Source organism: Calidris pugnax, unplaced genomic scaffold (assembly GCF_001431845.1).
Source record: "Calidris pugnax isolate Ruff unplaced genomic scaffold, ASM143184v1 scaffold593, whole genome shotgun sequence".
Lineage (NCBI taxonomy): Eukaryota > Metazoa > Chordata > Aves > Charadriiformes > Scolopacidae > Calidris > Calidris pugnax.
In genome coordinates, this window is record NW_015092181.1 from 950,637 (window position 1) to 966,640 (window position 16,004).

Below are 16,004 nucleotides of genomic sequence, written 5' to 3' on the forward strand. Positions count from 1 at the left end.
TTTGCTACAAGTTATACCTTTCACAGGGAACTGAGAGGGGCTGGAAATTCAATTATCTGTGCTTTTGACTTCCTTTGTTTCCTTGGGTTAATTCAGTAAACTGTGTCTCTGTTTCTTCGTTTGTAACGTGGAAGTGCTGAGAGAGTTGCTTAGTAAAGGTGAAGATATTTTGAGATTTCTGGAACATGAGAAGTTGCGCTGATTGCCAAATATTAGACTGCTTCATCACCTTCTATGAAAAAATAACCAGGGTAGAGTCTCAAAGCACTGGAACCTCTTTATGAAAGTGCCTCTTTTTGGAGTGTGCCCCCTCTGCTGAAAAGGTGAGGGGGCTCACCCCAAACCTGCCTCCTTCTCGGGGTGGCCCTGTGCCATCCCTGCCAGCTTCCAGTTTCTCTCCTGGCAGGGCTTTTGCCTGCCTGAATCAGCTCCCAAAACCTCAATGACCAAAAATGATTCAGGAGAAAGGAGGCGCCTCTTTTTTGGAGTGTGCCCCCTCTGCTGAAAAGGTGAGGGGGCTCACCCCAAACCTGCCTCCTTCTCGGGGTGGCCCTGTGCCATCCCTGCCAGCTTCCAGTTTCTCTCCTGGCAGGGCTTTTGCCTGCCTGAATCAGCTCCCAAAACCTCAATGACCAAAAATGATTCAGGAGAACAAAAAAAAAAATCTCTGCTTTTGCACTTTATTTTTTGCCTGCTCAAAGGTAGGCTGACGGGCACCTCCCCTGCTCCTGTCACCTCAGCCCTGGTCTGCGTGGTGTTAATGCCACGGGGAGGCTGCCAGCCTGGTTGTGTGCTGAGCACCGATGTGGCCTGGTACAATTAGCACAGAGTCTGTGCCTGCTGTGCTGGGGGTCTTATGTATTTGGATGACCCCCATCTCCTTCATGACCTTGCTCCACAGGAGCTGCTGGACTGCGGTGCTTTTGCCAAGTAGCAACGTAAGAATTCATGTTCAAATTAAAACCTAAAATTGTTTTTGTTTCAGTAGCTTTTGTTTCATTCTTCCCAGAATTATTGTCTGATACCAGTGCTTATGCCAGTCGGAGAAGTAATTTTTGTTATTTTTTTGAAAGTGATTGTCTGTTTAAGTGAAGAGATCTTCTTATTTTGAATCAGTTTGAGAGGAATAAATTGAAAAAGTCCAGAGGACAATGCATACAGTCTACCAGAATGCTGTTATTTTTTTGAAAGTGATTGTCTAAGTGAAGAGATCTTGTATTTTGAATCAGTTTGAGAGGAATAAATTGAAAAAGTCCAGAGGACAATGCATACAGTCTACCAGAATGTACCTTACCATTTTTTGCATTTCTCTGCAATGAGTGTTTGGAGGAATATTATCATGTTATATGATCCCTGGTAATAATGTAATGATTGTCAGTTTTTCACTTAAAACACAGAAATTTCATATTGTATGGGACCCAATGTACTTTTGCTATGCCAAGAAAAGTTTTTAAGGATATATCTTTAGCTGTGAATAAAGAGGATTCAGTGAACCTCAGTACAGCTGCTCTGATTTACAATTTCTTGAGGATCTGAACCATACTTAAAAATCTGTAACGATTCTATGTCTGTGTTTTAATTCCTAGATTAAAAGATACAATTCTTTTAAATTCTATTTGAATTTGGTTTAGAACCACAGACACTGGACTGTCTGGTTGATGGCTGATGGTAGGGATGATAGTCGTACCAGCTAAATATGCCTGTAAAGCTGTTAAGTTTTGTATGGCAATGCTTTTGAAATTGATAATAGAGCTCTCAACAAATGTCTGTGAGAAAATGAAACTATTTGAATCTGGGTTTAAAAGTAATAGGCTGCATATATTATGTACTGTTTGCTTGTCTATTATAAATTATTACCAATAAACCGAAGTGGGAAACTGTTACAAAATATAGCCCTGAGCAAAAATTGACACTGTTTGAGAAGACAAGATATCTTTACAAATGCAGATCATATGTTTTATCCCTAAAATATAGGAAAAAGTGGGTCAGAGATGAAAACCACAACAAAGTGCTGTATGTTTCAATGGTAAACATAACAGCCTCACAAATTATAATAGATTATTTCAGTATTTTAGCTAAAATCACTTGGAAGGGATCTAACTGAATTTAAATGGTAGAGGCAAAAATGTTTAAAATGACTGACAATGTTTTAAGTTTGCGTTTTACACATTTTTTTATTTTCTAATTATTTGGGGACAACTTTATTTGTCTGGGCCTTTGGTTCGTGTGCTGGTTTATGTTTTTCTTTGTATTCTGATAGTTGTTCTTTGTGATGTTCTTTGGCACATTTAAAAATACTAAGAGGGAACTTCGAGCACTTGGAAAAGCGGAGGAATTCAGAGCCTGGGCACTCTTCACCTTTACCCTTAAGATTGATTTTGCTGGGCATGTTTCCTTCTTGTTAGAGATCAGATGCTGTATGACATAATATTCCGTGAAAACAGGATAGTTGAGGGTCCTCAGTTATTGCAAATTATTTCTTCCTAACCATTTTGTGGTACTTCGCTGAACTGAAACCAAAAGACAGGGAGAGTTTGTAGTTTCAGAGCACTGCACGCTGCTTAATTTCTTCAAGCTGAATGATGAAACAGTGTAAGTTTTACCTGTGGCAATTACTTTCTAATATTCCCTGATTCTTTTCAGTGCCTAGTCCAAATACCCTAATGAATTTGTTAAAAATACAAAACTTGCATTGGGGAACTGGTTAATATTAAACAATGATTTTTTTATTTTTATTTTTTACTAAATAACAATGAAAATACTTGATATTGTTAAGTATATCATACTAAGAATAAGACTGTGAATAACAATGTCTTAGTTATTTAATTTTTTTTCAAGGCAGTTAAAATTGGGAGAGATTGCATCTGTGGCTCTTGTGAAAGGATAGGAGGTTCAAAGTCTCAACAAATTGAACTTTAAATTGTTTGCACTTCTTAATGACAACTGATTGGCTTAATTAATAGAGGAGGCAATGTTTTGTTTCGCTTTATTTGAATTCTTAGACCGCTGCAATTGTTTATCTTTTGTCTCCGTATTTTCATATTGAAGTAAATTAACATGAAGAAAAAAAAGGGCCCCATCTACTCCCTCACGTGAAAACTTGCACAGCCCAAGCACTGGAGGGCTGGTGGGAAGAAAGGGAGAAGTTGCTGCATTGTTGCTTTTGGCCACATCATTGCCAATCAAACAAGTGGTGTTTCTGAAACAGCTCCTGTGGGGTGTTAGCTAGGCATAGCATCCCCTGTAAGCTTTTTCTGAGCAGTGTGCTGCTTCAGACGACCCTCTCCTTCATCCCAGAAGTAGCTGCAGCTCACTGCTCAATGAGGTGGTTCCTGCAGGGGTCTGTAAACACATTTTAGGGTTCCCATTGTGCACGTATCTAAAGGATCAGATTGTATAAGTCTCAGTTCAACACAAAGAAATATTGTGCACAATGCTGCCTTGTAAAAGCCTGTTTGTAAGGACTCTTAACAAAAATCAGAATTTCCCAGTCGCGGGAAGTGGGGCGTTTTGTCAAGTTTTGTTTTATCTGATCAAAATGCTTGTGACTTCAAAATTGTTGTGAGTCTTTGCTGTCTTCCTCTGTTCCCGCTCACCTGTATCCCAATCAGTCTTCCTTAATTTGCTGCTTATCCCCTTGAAAACAATGCCACAATTCAGAGTGCCAGCTAGAGGGTATAAATATTCTAGTACAGTGGAGAAGAAGGTGCTGGATCGTACAATACAGTGTAGTGCACAGGAGTGAGGATCAGTGGCCAAAAACCACGAGGTTGCAGGTGGAAAACCTGGCTTTTTGGTGCTCCTGGGGATGCGATGCCCGAGACAAGATGCAGGAGGTGTTCCCAGTTATGTGGAGCCTGCATCTTTCCCTTAATCTTTCCCTTAATCTTTCCCTTCTGCCTGCTTTACCTGCAAGGGTTAGGATTGTGTCTGGCTCTGGTGCAGTTGTGCAGGGTGGAAAAAAGCTGCTGTTCTTGAATATTCCTTCAGGGGAAAAGCAGTGTCAGAGAACAATTCTTGGCTTTGCATATTTTGCTTTTCTCTCTTCTTTTGTGACTCCTCCAACACCGGTGAAACTTTAAAAGTATGTGAAGGTGATGTGCGTGGTATGATGTACATCATAAATGTACAAGAACTTTGTGAATGCATTGGCAGTGACCGTAATATCGATACAGAAAAGGTAATCCATCGTAACACTCAGCAATGCAAGTTTTCCAAGAAGAATTTAAGTTTAGCTTCATTTCTCTGAACCAGATGAAAATATTTTTTCAAGAATATATCCTACCTAGGACACTCTTTTATATTTTATAGGATGCCCTGAGCTACTGTAGATATAAAACACAATTTCTGGTTATGAGATCTCTGCATCACCAAAATGCAAATTTCACTCCTGAATATGTAGGTCACTTGCTGAATAACCTAAAGAAATACACGGTGAAAATGTTAGTTCTCGTGTATTCAGATTACCCCCTTCAAAGGTTTTCCTCAGGTTTTAATGTCCTGAAAGTCCCAATTCTGAGGCAGCCTGCAGTTCAAACTTCATTTTCTGTTCTTAGAGTGAAGTCATTTAAATAAACAAATAAAAGTGGCACGTCATGCATAGCTCATGCCAAAGTACGCCATGTGCCAGTTAGAATTAATTTTTATGAATCCTCACATATATGAGTTTATAATAACAATAATGCAGATACGTATGCTTGTCCCTAGCTTCTCTGATGACACTTGCAGTACTTTAAAATGTGCACGAGTAGCATCCCAGCATGGTTCTGACCTGTGTTTATTTTTGGTATTTCATGAATCACCTTCTTTAGCTGTTTTTCTTTTTCACTTCATGAAAGGTATATAAATCTTATTGCTAAATAACACTGGGATATTTGACAGTAAAAATAAATAAATAAAAAAAAATAAATTCTTTGTGAATAACCAGAGGATATGTTTACCCTTTAAAGAAATTTAGATTTGATATTTTTGTTATGTTTTGTTTTCTTCCTGATAATTATGTTGGCACTTTGCTGATCCCTAGTTGTGCATTATTACAATGGAAGGTGACAATTTGATTGTCTTCAGTTGAAGAAACAAGTAATTTTATATTCACCAAGCTGTCAGGTAACAGTCCTCACAGCACTAAGAGCTCCTGGCAATATGGTTTGGCACCTATGTTTAAGTGCTTTGATGCTTGCGTAACCTCTACTGAATCAGAAATATTTTGCCTGCTAGAAATGTTTTTAGGCTTGTAGTGTAAGGTTTTTATTAAAGAGACAATCCGTAACTGAGCTGCAGAGACATTGTTTCATGTTACGTGGAGGTACTAATTAGGTGGCTTAGTACAACGGGCTACAGGTGAGCCTGGAATTGATATTCATTTCACTGCCTGCTGAGGTGATCCATTCGACTTAAAAATGAGAAGCAAAAATGGGCAGGGAGGAGAACAGGGAAGGAGGGGAGAGAAATCTGGCTGTAGATAAAATATTTCTGTTCTGAATTAGGAGGTGCAGAGAAATGGCACGTAACCTTTTGTTTTCACATCTGTAGGACTGAAAATTAACTGTTTAACTCATTACATGGAATCTTAAGCACCTCCTGAACATTACCTGTAGGAGGAAAAAATGTAAGAATATTGTCTCTTACCGCTGGTGTATGTATCTCATAGAGTATTGACAGGATTTAATGAACCTTTCAGGAACTTGTGGTTTAAATGTCTTCAGGAAGATTTCTAGTTATTAAAAAAAATTCTTAACTGGCTTTTGGAGGGAAAAAATAAATGTATTCTTGTATTTTTTGTAAAATCTCAACTCAAAATCTACACATGCTAAAATAAATTCCTCTTAGTATTTTTAGGCATCCTTTATAAAAACCGTTTATATAATCATTCAGCTAAACAATTAAGTCATTCTATTTCATAAAAAATTATGTGAATTAAAGCATATTTATAGCAACCATTGTTTTTTAATTTTATTGTTAATGATTGCATTTATTTATATTGTATATTCTGTTACTTGCTGCCTAAAAAAACAAATCCTAATAAGTTGCTGATGGATAAATTCTTGGCACGCTCGCTCTCGTTCCCATAGTTATTGGTAAAGATAACTGGAAGTCAGTACTGCCTTTTTTCTTTTTCTTTTTCCAACAGTGGGAAATTGGATACCCACAGACACATGGCGTAGTCATAGGACTTTAAAGGCAGTCATCACTGAGAAGCTAATACCAACCAATTAAACAGAGGTGGTTACGTGATGTAACATTATCAGGAGAAACAATTCATGAGTCAAAGCATTCCAAGGCATATGAGCTCCAGTCCAAAGAACAGTCTCAAGCTGTTTAAATAAAGTCACAGCAATATTGTCAGCTAAATATAAACTACAGAAAATATTAACTACAGTGACTGAAGATGAGCACACCCCAGGTGCTAAATGACTATTCTTTCACTGCCCTTTACTGCCTTCAATGTGAGTTCACTAACTTGGGTATTTTCAGCCAACGCTCCTGGTAGTTAATAAAGAGAACAGAACATTTAACCTACTAGAAAGGTAGGTTGTATTTTTGGCATTTTATGAATCCAAATAAATACTTTGGATTTTCACTGAACAGTCATCAGGGGCTGTGAGGCTGTTTTGCTGCATCCATTTTAATACTTCTGACAAATAGATGAATAGAAATAGGGTTGATCCCTAACCCTAATATTTTATTGTGGCTGCATGGCTGAGAAGGTCACTGTAATGGCAGAACATAAGAGAAAGGCTTTCCAAAAAAAGTTCCAAGAACTGTTTAGCTCTCACCTTGTTCAATTACAAATGAGAACAAACACCATAAAAATTGTTCCAAACCCTCTGAGCTTTGAGGAAGTCTGAATGTGAAGTCAAACTTTGTGCTTTGTGTTCATATCTATTAGCGGAAGTGTAATTTGTCTGGATTGGAAAAACAAATGCAAGAATAGCTGACTGTGTATCTTGGAAGCCGTGGGTGTATTGCTTAGCTCGATGCTTATTTCGGCTGGAGATTTGGGTGCTCCATTAATGTTATAGCTATCATTTCTGGAATCATTTCTGCTTCCATCCCTTCTCCACCCCCCCACCCCCGGCCTTTTATTTTCAAGGTGATCCTGGTGACCACCATAAACTTTCTAATCTTGCAATGCTGTTTATGATCTATATATAACCAATTGGAGTATTCCTCAAAATGAAGACAAAGTGCTTGAGGGAGTTGAGCTGGTTGGCCAAGGGCCTTGCTGTGACCCAGGGCCAGGAACAGAACCTGGGAGATTGTCTCCCATTGTTGCCTTGTCCATTTGTATGGGGTCTGTGCGTAGGGATTCATGTCAGGGTGTGGAGTCCCAGGAGAATGGAATATTTTACTAATTGCTCATTTCTGTTACTAAAGCTCCTTGAAAACAGAGATGAGATTTCAGAATTTTAGGAAATAACTGTTTATTCTAAAATGGCAGACAGATTACAGCATTAAATTTACAATGAATTGCATTACTGAGTTATGCCTACATAACATTGTTTTACGGGGTCAGATCCACAAAATATTTTGGCTATTGGCAGAGACTTTTCACTTTTCTTTAAGTCTGTCTGAACACTACTGTGACTGGTATCTTTATACAGCAAAAATAATGATCGGTTTTCCTGAATGTTTAAAGTATGCTAAACTGGTTCGCAGCTAGATAAAAGTAAGTTATTCCAGTAAATTCTATATAACTATGTCAGTGTACATCAGGCCTGTGCTTGTATAGGTGAACTTGCACTGGAAAACAACTATAACTATGTCAGTGTACCCCGTTCTACATCAGGCCTGTACTTGTATAGGTGAACTTGCACTGGAAAACAAATTGCATAAAGGACCCCCTTGAGTTTCAGAAGGGGTTTGAGGATCCGTGAAAGACACAGGACCACCAGGTGATGAGGTGTGCCATAAGTATGAAAGGGAAGGATACCATGGGCAGTGCAGGCAAAGAGGAGTAGACAATGCATTTAATTTATCCCAAAGCTGAGTGCTGATTTGTAAGGAAAGGTCCTGTAAGTCATGTTTAATATTACGAGAGCAGTATGCTTATTTGTTGCTCTTTTAGAAGATGGGGAGGGCTAAGATGCTGTGGCTGAATTTAACTTTTTATGAACACCAGGTTAGCATAAAAGTGTAGAAGGAAATATTTAAAAGGTTATGAGTACATCCTTAATTTAGTTCTGGAGTCACCAAAGCACTTAGACATGTGCTTAACTTTTTGAAACCGAGTAGTCCAATTTGAAATTAGTCGACTGCTTGCATACTTACAGTTAATCATGCACTTAAGTACTTTAATCTGGCACTTTGGGGAAAAGGAATGGAGACTGTTCATAAAAGCTCTGTAAGCGAATGTATTTCTAATCTAATCTGATTCCAATCTACTATGGGAGCTGTAGACCTGGGTTATGTCTATACTGCAGTCACTAAAGCAGGCTGAATTAGTCCATCTGAGTACCACGCTACTGTAGTTGGAGTGCTATCAGAAACGAGCTTGTTTAAAATTAGTTTGGATATCTCAGCGTTACAAAGCAGTCATTTATGTGGCTGCAGTGTAGACATGCCTTTAGGTTTATGAATGCTTCGTGAGGGTGGAGCAGAGCAGAAGCTGGAGTCTCCGGCCAACTACAAGTCTGCCCTGCCATATATCTCGTTGTTATTGCTTAGTTTATATGTTTCTGAAATAGTGTCAGGGCTATCACGTTGTTGTTATCTGTGTTAGTACGTTGTGGCTTGATTCTAAAATGTCTAGCAGCTAAAACTCCGGGTCTAGCCATAATTTCCTCTATAACGTTTAATCATTTGAGCAGTCAGCAGGGGTGGAAGATTTTAGACTTTGGAAGCCTTTCATGTCAGGAATATCATCTAATTGTTTTGAAAAAGAAGATACACATTGTTTGAAGAATTTAAGACAGTAGCAAAGCCTTAGACCAAAAAAAAAAAAAAAAGAGAAAGTATTATTATTTGTACTTAGAAAGGTAAAACACACACTGTCTGTAGGAAAAAAGGAAAAATCATGTTTTAAGAATCTGATGTGGAGTCTTTGTTAGAGCAGAGAGAATTTCTTCTCTAGATTAAAGGAAAAAATCACATCAGATACATAGAGAATGGAGCTGCATGGGATGAGTTTAGTTTTACGTAGATAAAAAACCCTTAGCAGTTCAATTTTGGCTTTACTACCTGGGTATTGAGGCTGACTGAAATTGGGGTCTAATTCCTCAGCTTTACTGAGGTTTTGATAAATGATCCCTTCCTCTTTCTGTCTTGATTTCAAAATGAGACAGAGTTTATTCTAGTTTTGGAAAATCCAAATCAAGATTTATTTAATTCCCAAAGTTGAGTAGGTGATAGGTCTTCAGATAATTAGGGACTCCTTCAACTTTTTTTCATACCCATTAGGTATATTTTCTACCTTTAGTGATTGCTGCATTCAGCTAATCTGTCCATTTAACCAAAGCAACACTTTCACAATGTAGTTTTCTTTCTGATTGTGTGCTGTGTAATCAATATACTGATATAATGTGAGTGTAATTTCCTCTCTTATTTTATCTCCACTGCACAGTATTATAAATAAACAGCTAAAAAAGAAAAAAGAAAGAAAAGCACCAAACAAATCTGTTGCATCTTCTTTTAAGATTGTACCACTGTAGACACTTGTTCTAGTAAAGTAGAATTGGACCCACTTGATTGCATTTAAATTTTTCATGCTTCAGCAGTTTGTCTGGGAGCACAGTAAAGAAAACCCCCCGAGCGAGGATAGTTTAGAATAATAGAACTTGATTTTGTGTATTATAGCGGCACCATTTGCGCTGCTGTAGTTAGGGTTGTGTCAGCACTTCCATTATAAACCCCTGTTTGCAGGGGTTATAACTAGAGAGATATTTTTTTATCAGAAACTTTAAAAAAAAATCATTCAAGTGAATTTAATTGATAATAGGAGAAAAAATAAAATAAAATATAATGGAAATTAGCAAATTTCTGATACCTTTTACAAGCCTTATTTATTATGAATATTATTTTTTTTCCCTCTTGCGGGGATTTTAGCAAATGCATTTTGAATATTTTAAGTGTGAAATTGGGAATTTATTATGGCTTAAAATTTGACTGCTATTCACACTCATATTTTAACATTAAAACATTTTAACGCAGTGACCTGTTTTATGGTTTAATGTTATCATAAAGATAAATGACTCAAATGGGCCAGATTCTTCTCCCTTTGAATTTGATGAGACCTTGGAGTTATTGGCCAAACTCTGCCTTGGGACTTCCCATTTAAGCAAAACCAAACAGGTAACGAGTAAAAACCTGCATGAAGTAATTGACTGAATAACGCCCGGTTGCAGAGTTTATATTTACTCTATTTTACTGATTATAAACCCAGGCATAATCAATATTTGGTGCATAACTTGGCACCCTCAGAAGACATGTACACATGAGGTGTATTGATTGAGTTAATGATTGTGCTGGGAAAAAAGGTGGAGGGCTTAATATAGCACGGTCCTACATCTCTGTCCCTTTTACCCCAACGTTTAAAATCTAGCAACCAAAAACATGAAAAGTACTAGCAAGTGCTGGCCCCTGACCATGACTAATGTGCTAAATTTTGCCTTTTTAATAAAGGTTTGGGAGAAAATAGAAGTGAAACACCTCCCTAACAATTACGTCATGAAGAGAACAAGTGCCTGGAGGCCTGCCTGAGCTTGTCTTTCTTCTCAGGCTCCAGGACTGAGCAAAGTGTAGTGTGAAAACGTGTCTGACCATAATGCAGCAGTGGAGAAAAGGGATAGGTGGAGCTAGAAAGCATTTGAACCCTGCTCTTGGTCCGTTCTCTTAGTCTAGTACAAAAAAAAGTTGCTGGGCATGTCTTGAGATTATCAGTGAATGCGACTTTGTCAATATAATTTTTTTTAAAGGTTAACAGAATTCCCTTTTTTCTATGTAATCAACATAAACAACAGGACATGAATAGTGATTTTTATTTAATTATGTTTAAAACATCATGGATAAGTGGTAAGTATATTAGAGTATGTGGCAAAGAAGAAGTGTTTCCTCTGCAGTGCTGCACCAGTAGATAGCTTTACTGAATGGTCACTTGAGGAAATACCAAAAGCCTGTTTATGAAATAGAGGTGAAGCCTTTCTAGACTAATTATATTCAGCATGTAATTTCTAAACTTCAGTCTGAATTTTGATTTTCAATTAACATTCCCAATTTGAAGATAATTTTCTATTTAATGTAATTGCAGGAAATAATTTATTGGCTGATTAAGACTGAGGGCCCAGCCTTCCTTAAGAAAACAGTCCCTTACAAACCAGCCTTTAAAGCCAACTCGTAGCTTTGGACAGATTCAGCCTATTTTTGCAGCTGCAGAGTTGTGTTTAATTAGGATTGTGCACTATTATTCATTGGTGCAGTTTGTAGTTGAAATTATTCTTAAGAGACATTTTCATTTCTAGTTTTGTGTCATGATTAATTTATGGTGAAGAAACAGCCATAGCTATTGCTTTTCACAGAAGCTCGTTCAGTTTGAAACAGGAATGAGATTTGTTGAGAAGGTGAAAGAGAGGAAAGTCCTTTACTGTGGCTTTCGGTTTTCATGTCTCGTTTTCAAATTGCATAGAGTGTGGACTTATATTTTCATGTGAGTGATTGCATTAACATGACTATTTTAATGAGAAAATGGAAAGTAAACCTTTTATTTTATCTTGGATCATAGTAATTATGAACCAGAACCTTTTGAAGTACGTACAATAATGCCGGTTGCTGAACTCCTGGCATGTTCCCTGTAGCATCAACACAAATTCTTTAGCATAGTAAGAATGTAATACATGGTTTAAATTCCTCAGTTCTGCTTGTTGGCAACGTTAATAGCAGACTCCCACTTACACTTAGGCTCCCCTAAAGAAAACGCAAACCTTTTTTTCCCCACCGGTATCGAGTTTAAGAGGCAGGATTATCTCTATTTGCAGAATAGTTATTCTAAATAGGTATCAGTGTTTTAATGCGTTTCAAAGCACTTCAAAGCTTGTAATACTTTCATATAGAACTGTACATAATTAGATTAGTTGATCCTATATTAATTTTTTTTTCACTGTAGGATACTAAATCCGAACTCCCTCATTAATTGTGAGAAATTTAGCATTAGCTGTTAAATCCTACGTGAAACACAGGCTGCTACATAGAAACTACTGTTTAAATTGGAATTAACTTAATTATTTTTCTTTGCACTTGATATTTCCTTCACTGTAATATTCATGAAAGCATGTGACAGATTTGTAAATTTAACTGTTAGTCTCAGATTTCCAGACCCTTTAATCAGTATTTATTTGTCTGTAGAAACAGTACTAGCAAGTTAATGATTTGCTAATTTGAAAAATGCTCATGTGGTTTCCTATGTTAACTGATTTGTGCATTTTTAAAGAAATGGTATGAAATCAATTATTGTTAAAAAGCAATTAAGGTGAAGATCGTATTCCTTAGTTTCTCAGCAATTTCAGTGTCAAGGATATTCTAAAGTTACTAAAACCTGGGAAAATGGCTAATATATTTTAGCTGTCTTCTTTCAGGTTTATTAATGATTGTTTTAACAGTTGCAGTTAATCTTATTAGAAACTTTAAACAAAGTGTTTTCATATTTTGAGTTGAAGTCAGTTCTATTTTCATCTAAGTGCAGAAACTGTGGTGAAAGCTGTGTTTGCATACGAGATAGTAATAAGAGGCCATTATTAGGAAAAGACATTTAACATAAATCAATGCATTTATTCATTACACTTTTAAGTAATTTAAAGTAATTGGTTGAGCTGTATCCTGTACTTGGTGCCTAACATGAAATGAAGCATAATTATTTTAGATTTTAGTTCAAACTGTAAAAGATTGCTCGGATATTATCCATCCATTCAATAAATCGTTCAGTTTTTGAGCACTTTTCACATGAACATCTCAAAACACTTTCCAAAAGGTAAAACTGGATAAAACCTGTAAAAACAGGTTAAGAGCAGCTGCAGCTTTAAACAAATAGCAAAAGGACTAACTTAGCAGAATTTGAAATGGTTTTAAAAATTCTCATCTGTGTTGAAAACATCTTCTGCTTGGAAGGAATGAGGTTAGGACATCACGATGGACTCTCCCATTTGAACATTTGCTTATAACCTTCAGCTTGTTTGTGGTATTAAGAGTTTAAAGACTTGAATTCTTATGCAAAATAAACATGAAAGTACCAATAAAATCACTATTTTCTTATGGCTGGGGAAAATGATATTGTTTGACAAGTCTAAATGAATAGAATGACATCATATAACTTAACCCCGACCTTGACTTGACATCAATAAATTCTTTATCATAGTGTTTTGGATCTAGATTCCTCAAACCTGTACTTCTTAGAGTACTTTTGTTCACTGCATATGATTACTTTTTAACTGTTATGGGCAAGTGTGGTGTGTTTAGAGGACAGTTTTGAGCTTGGGGTTTTTTTTTTTTCATTTAACACAAATGTTTTCTTTTTGTCTGCTTTTCTTGTTGTGTAGAAGTATGTCTTCCAAGCAAGCTACCTCTCCATTTGCATGTGCAGCGGATGGAGAGGAAACAATGACCCAGGACTTAGCATCACGAGACAAGGAAGAGGGTAACAGTGATCAGCATGCGACCTCCCATCTGCCTCTGCATAATGTAATGCACAACAAACCTCACTCTGAGGAGCTACCGACTCTTGTCACGACCATCCAACAAGATCCTGAGTGGGATGGAGTCATCTCAGCCCAACACAGAATGGTGAGTTTCACAGTTCTCACGGTGCCTTTCTAAATTAGTATTATAAGTCTGTTCACTTTCATTTTGAAAGACATGTTCGGTACAATCCTTCATGGGTGTAAAGCTTTTTAAATGTTAAAGTGTCAGTGTTAGCAATAGATCAACATCAATATGGTGTAATTGTAAATTACAGTTGTATAATCTTCTTAAGTATACAGGTCTATATGAATGAGGTCATTTGATGAGTTCACTTTCCGAAAGGAAATGCATCTATTTATCATGTTTTCATTCATACCTTGATTTATGTCATAACCTCTCTAGCTCATATATTCAAGCATTAATTTCTGACAGGAGGATGTAGCTCACAACTGTTTGTCATCGGCAAAGTGTTGTGCTAAAGGAAGAAACTTTAATGTGTTTTTTCTTACTTGTCTCTCAGAAATAGGACCCACCAAATCTAGAATATTATAGCTTTACACAACAAAGAAGCTGGCATTTTAGGTGACACACCCTACTGTATTAATGGGAACTTACAACTTTTTATGGAGCAGAAAAGCGTTTATAAGTAACTATGTCATGCTCTTCTTTAGATCACTAGTTTGTATATAGGTGATGTTAGCACTCATCAGAATTATTATTTGCATTCTCTTCAGTAGCCTAGATAAAATTATTTTGCAGTTGTAATTCTGTCTCTGCCTCCCCAAAACTCTGCAATAAATGGGCAGACTGAATGAAGACTGAATGGCCGTAGCATCTCAGTCAATTTATTTTCCTTGCCTGTGTTCCTCAGGAACAGAATTAAGGTGTGTGGAACAGCCAGGTGGTCTGTAAATTCAGAACATCATAATTCCAGACTCCATAAAGTGATTTTCACAGACATTAAATTCACACAGTTAGTTTAAAAAGAATACCCCGCCTTTTCATGGAATTTATTCTGTATTTTTTATTAAATGTCTATGAGTGGACTTTTTTTGGCAAGTATTTACATTTTTTTCAGTAGGAATCAGCAGCTTTCAATAAGGTTAAAAAGCAATTGTAGATTTTTTTTTTGACATCTCTAATAATGAACTTATTTCAAATTTGACTAAAAATAATAATTCTAATGCATTAATCAATGTAGATACTGGAATTCTTCATGCATAGTGTGATCCCTGGAGTTAATTAAATAATAAAACTACAATAATATCTATTTTGTTAATATAGTGCCTTTTTTTTTTTCTTGCTAAAATCCAAGTAATTCAAAAGATCAAGCCAAACCAGAAAAATGCTACCCAATACATAATGCACAATTTAACCCAGTGCAGAACTTTCCATCAGTCATGGAAACTGCCATGAAAGTGGCAAAATTTCAACTGTAAAAATGTCTTTAAATAAAAATAATTATAAGTTAATAATTTGGCAAGGTGTAAGTTGTATATATGGCTTCTATGCAGAATTCTCAGACGGAACCTCATTTTGGATGGAGAGTCACTCTTTTGTCCAAGTCATGAGATAAGCACATCAGAATTATTTAAACATGTTTGTTATCAGGAAAAGCTGAATGCAGACTAGAAAGTATTGATCAAGTTTGTTGATGGAAAAAATAAATCTGTCAATTCATCAGCTACTTTCCTGTTTGTTCAGAGGCACTTACACTGTTGGAATTTCGGTCTGAGGGCACCAGTAACATTGAAAAAATGACTGTGTCCCAGGGAGAAAAGAACTCCTAGCCTCTAGGAGTCCCTTGAAACCTTTATTTTTGCTTCAGGGTGTTCCTTGGACCTGGAGCAATGCTTATGCCAAAATGATAGACCCTCTTGCAGTATGATGGGTTGTGTTCTGAAGAGGGTTTACACTTACAGCAAGAGAGCGCAATCGCTGTTTTCTTTCTTAATGCTGCACTATCATGTTGATGCTCGCTGTACCTCTCGACAGGCATGAATCAATACCCTGCTTATCATGTTTCAGAACAGGTGCACAAACTTTGCTTGAGTGACTTAGCACTCTGGTTTTCCTCTCTCCTTCTTCCAGTAAATATTCCATCGCGTATGTAGATGAATGTCCTGAAAATCATTAGGAGTTTCTGCAGTTCCCATGGGTTGAATCTGGTGGTGGATGTGTGTCATCCTTATTTAGGTAGCTCTCAGCTAAATCAAACAGATTTTTTTGCCCAGCTGAAAGCTGGGTGTAATTTATAAGGCTTGCCTAGAAGTGAAAACTGAAGTTCTAAGCCAAGCTGTTTGGTTGCACTTAAAAGAGATCTGAAATACATGGAGCGA

The 16,004-nt window shown here is 36.9% G+C and overlaps 1 protein-coding gene across 1 annotated transcript in view; it reads left to right on the forward strand.

Annotated features, from left to right (window-relative positions):
* The window catches only part of SOX6 (SRY-box 6), a 272,975-nt gene that overhangs the window by 19,824 nt on the left and 237,147 nt on the right, over positions 1 to 16,004 (forward strand). Inside the window, exon 3 of the mRNA XM_014962253.1 lies at positions 13,524 to 13,767. Within this exon, the coding sequence (XP_014817739.1) occupies positions 13,524 to 13,767 (244 nt within the window). The remainder of the gene's footprint in view (positions 1 to 13,523; positions 13,768 to 16,004) is intronic.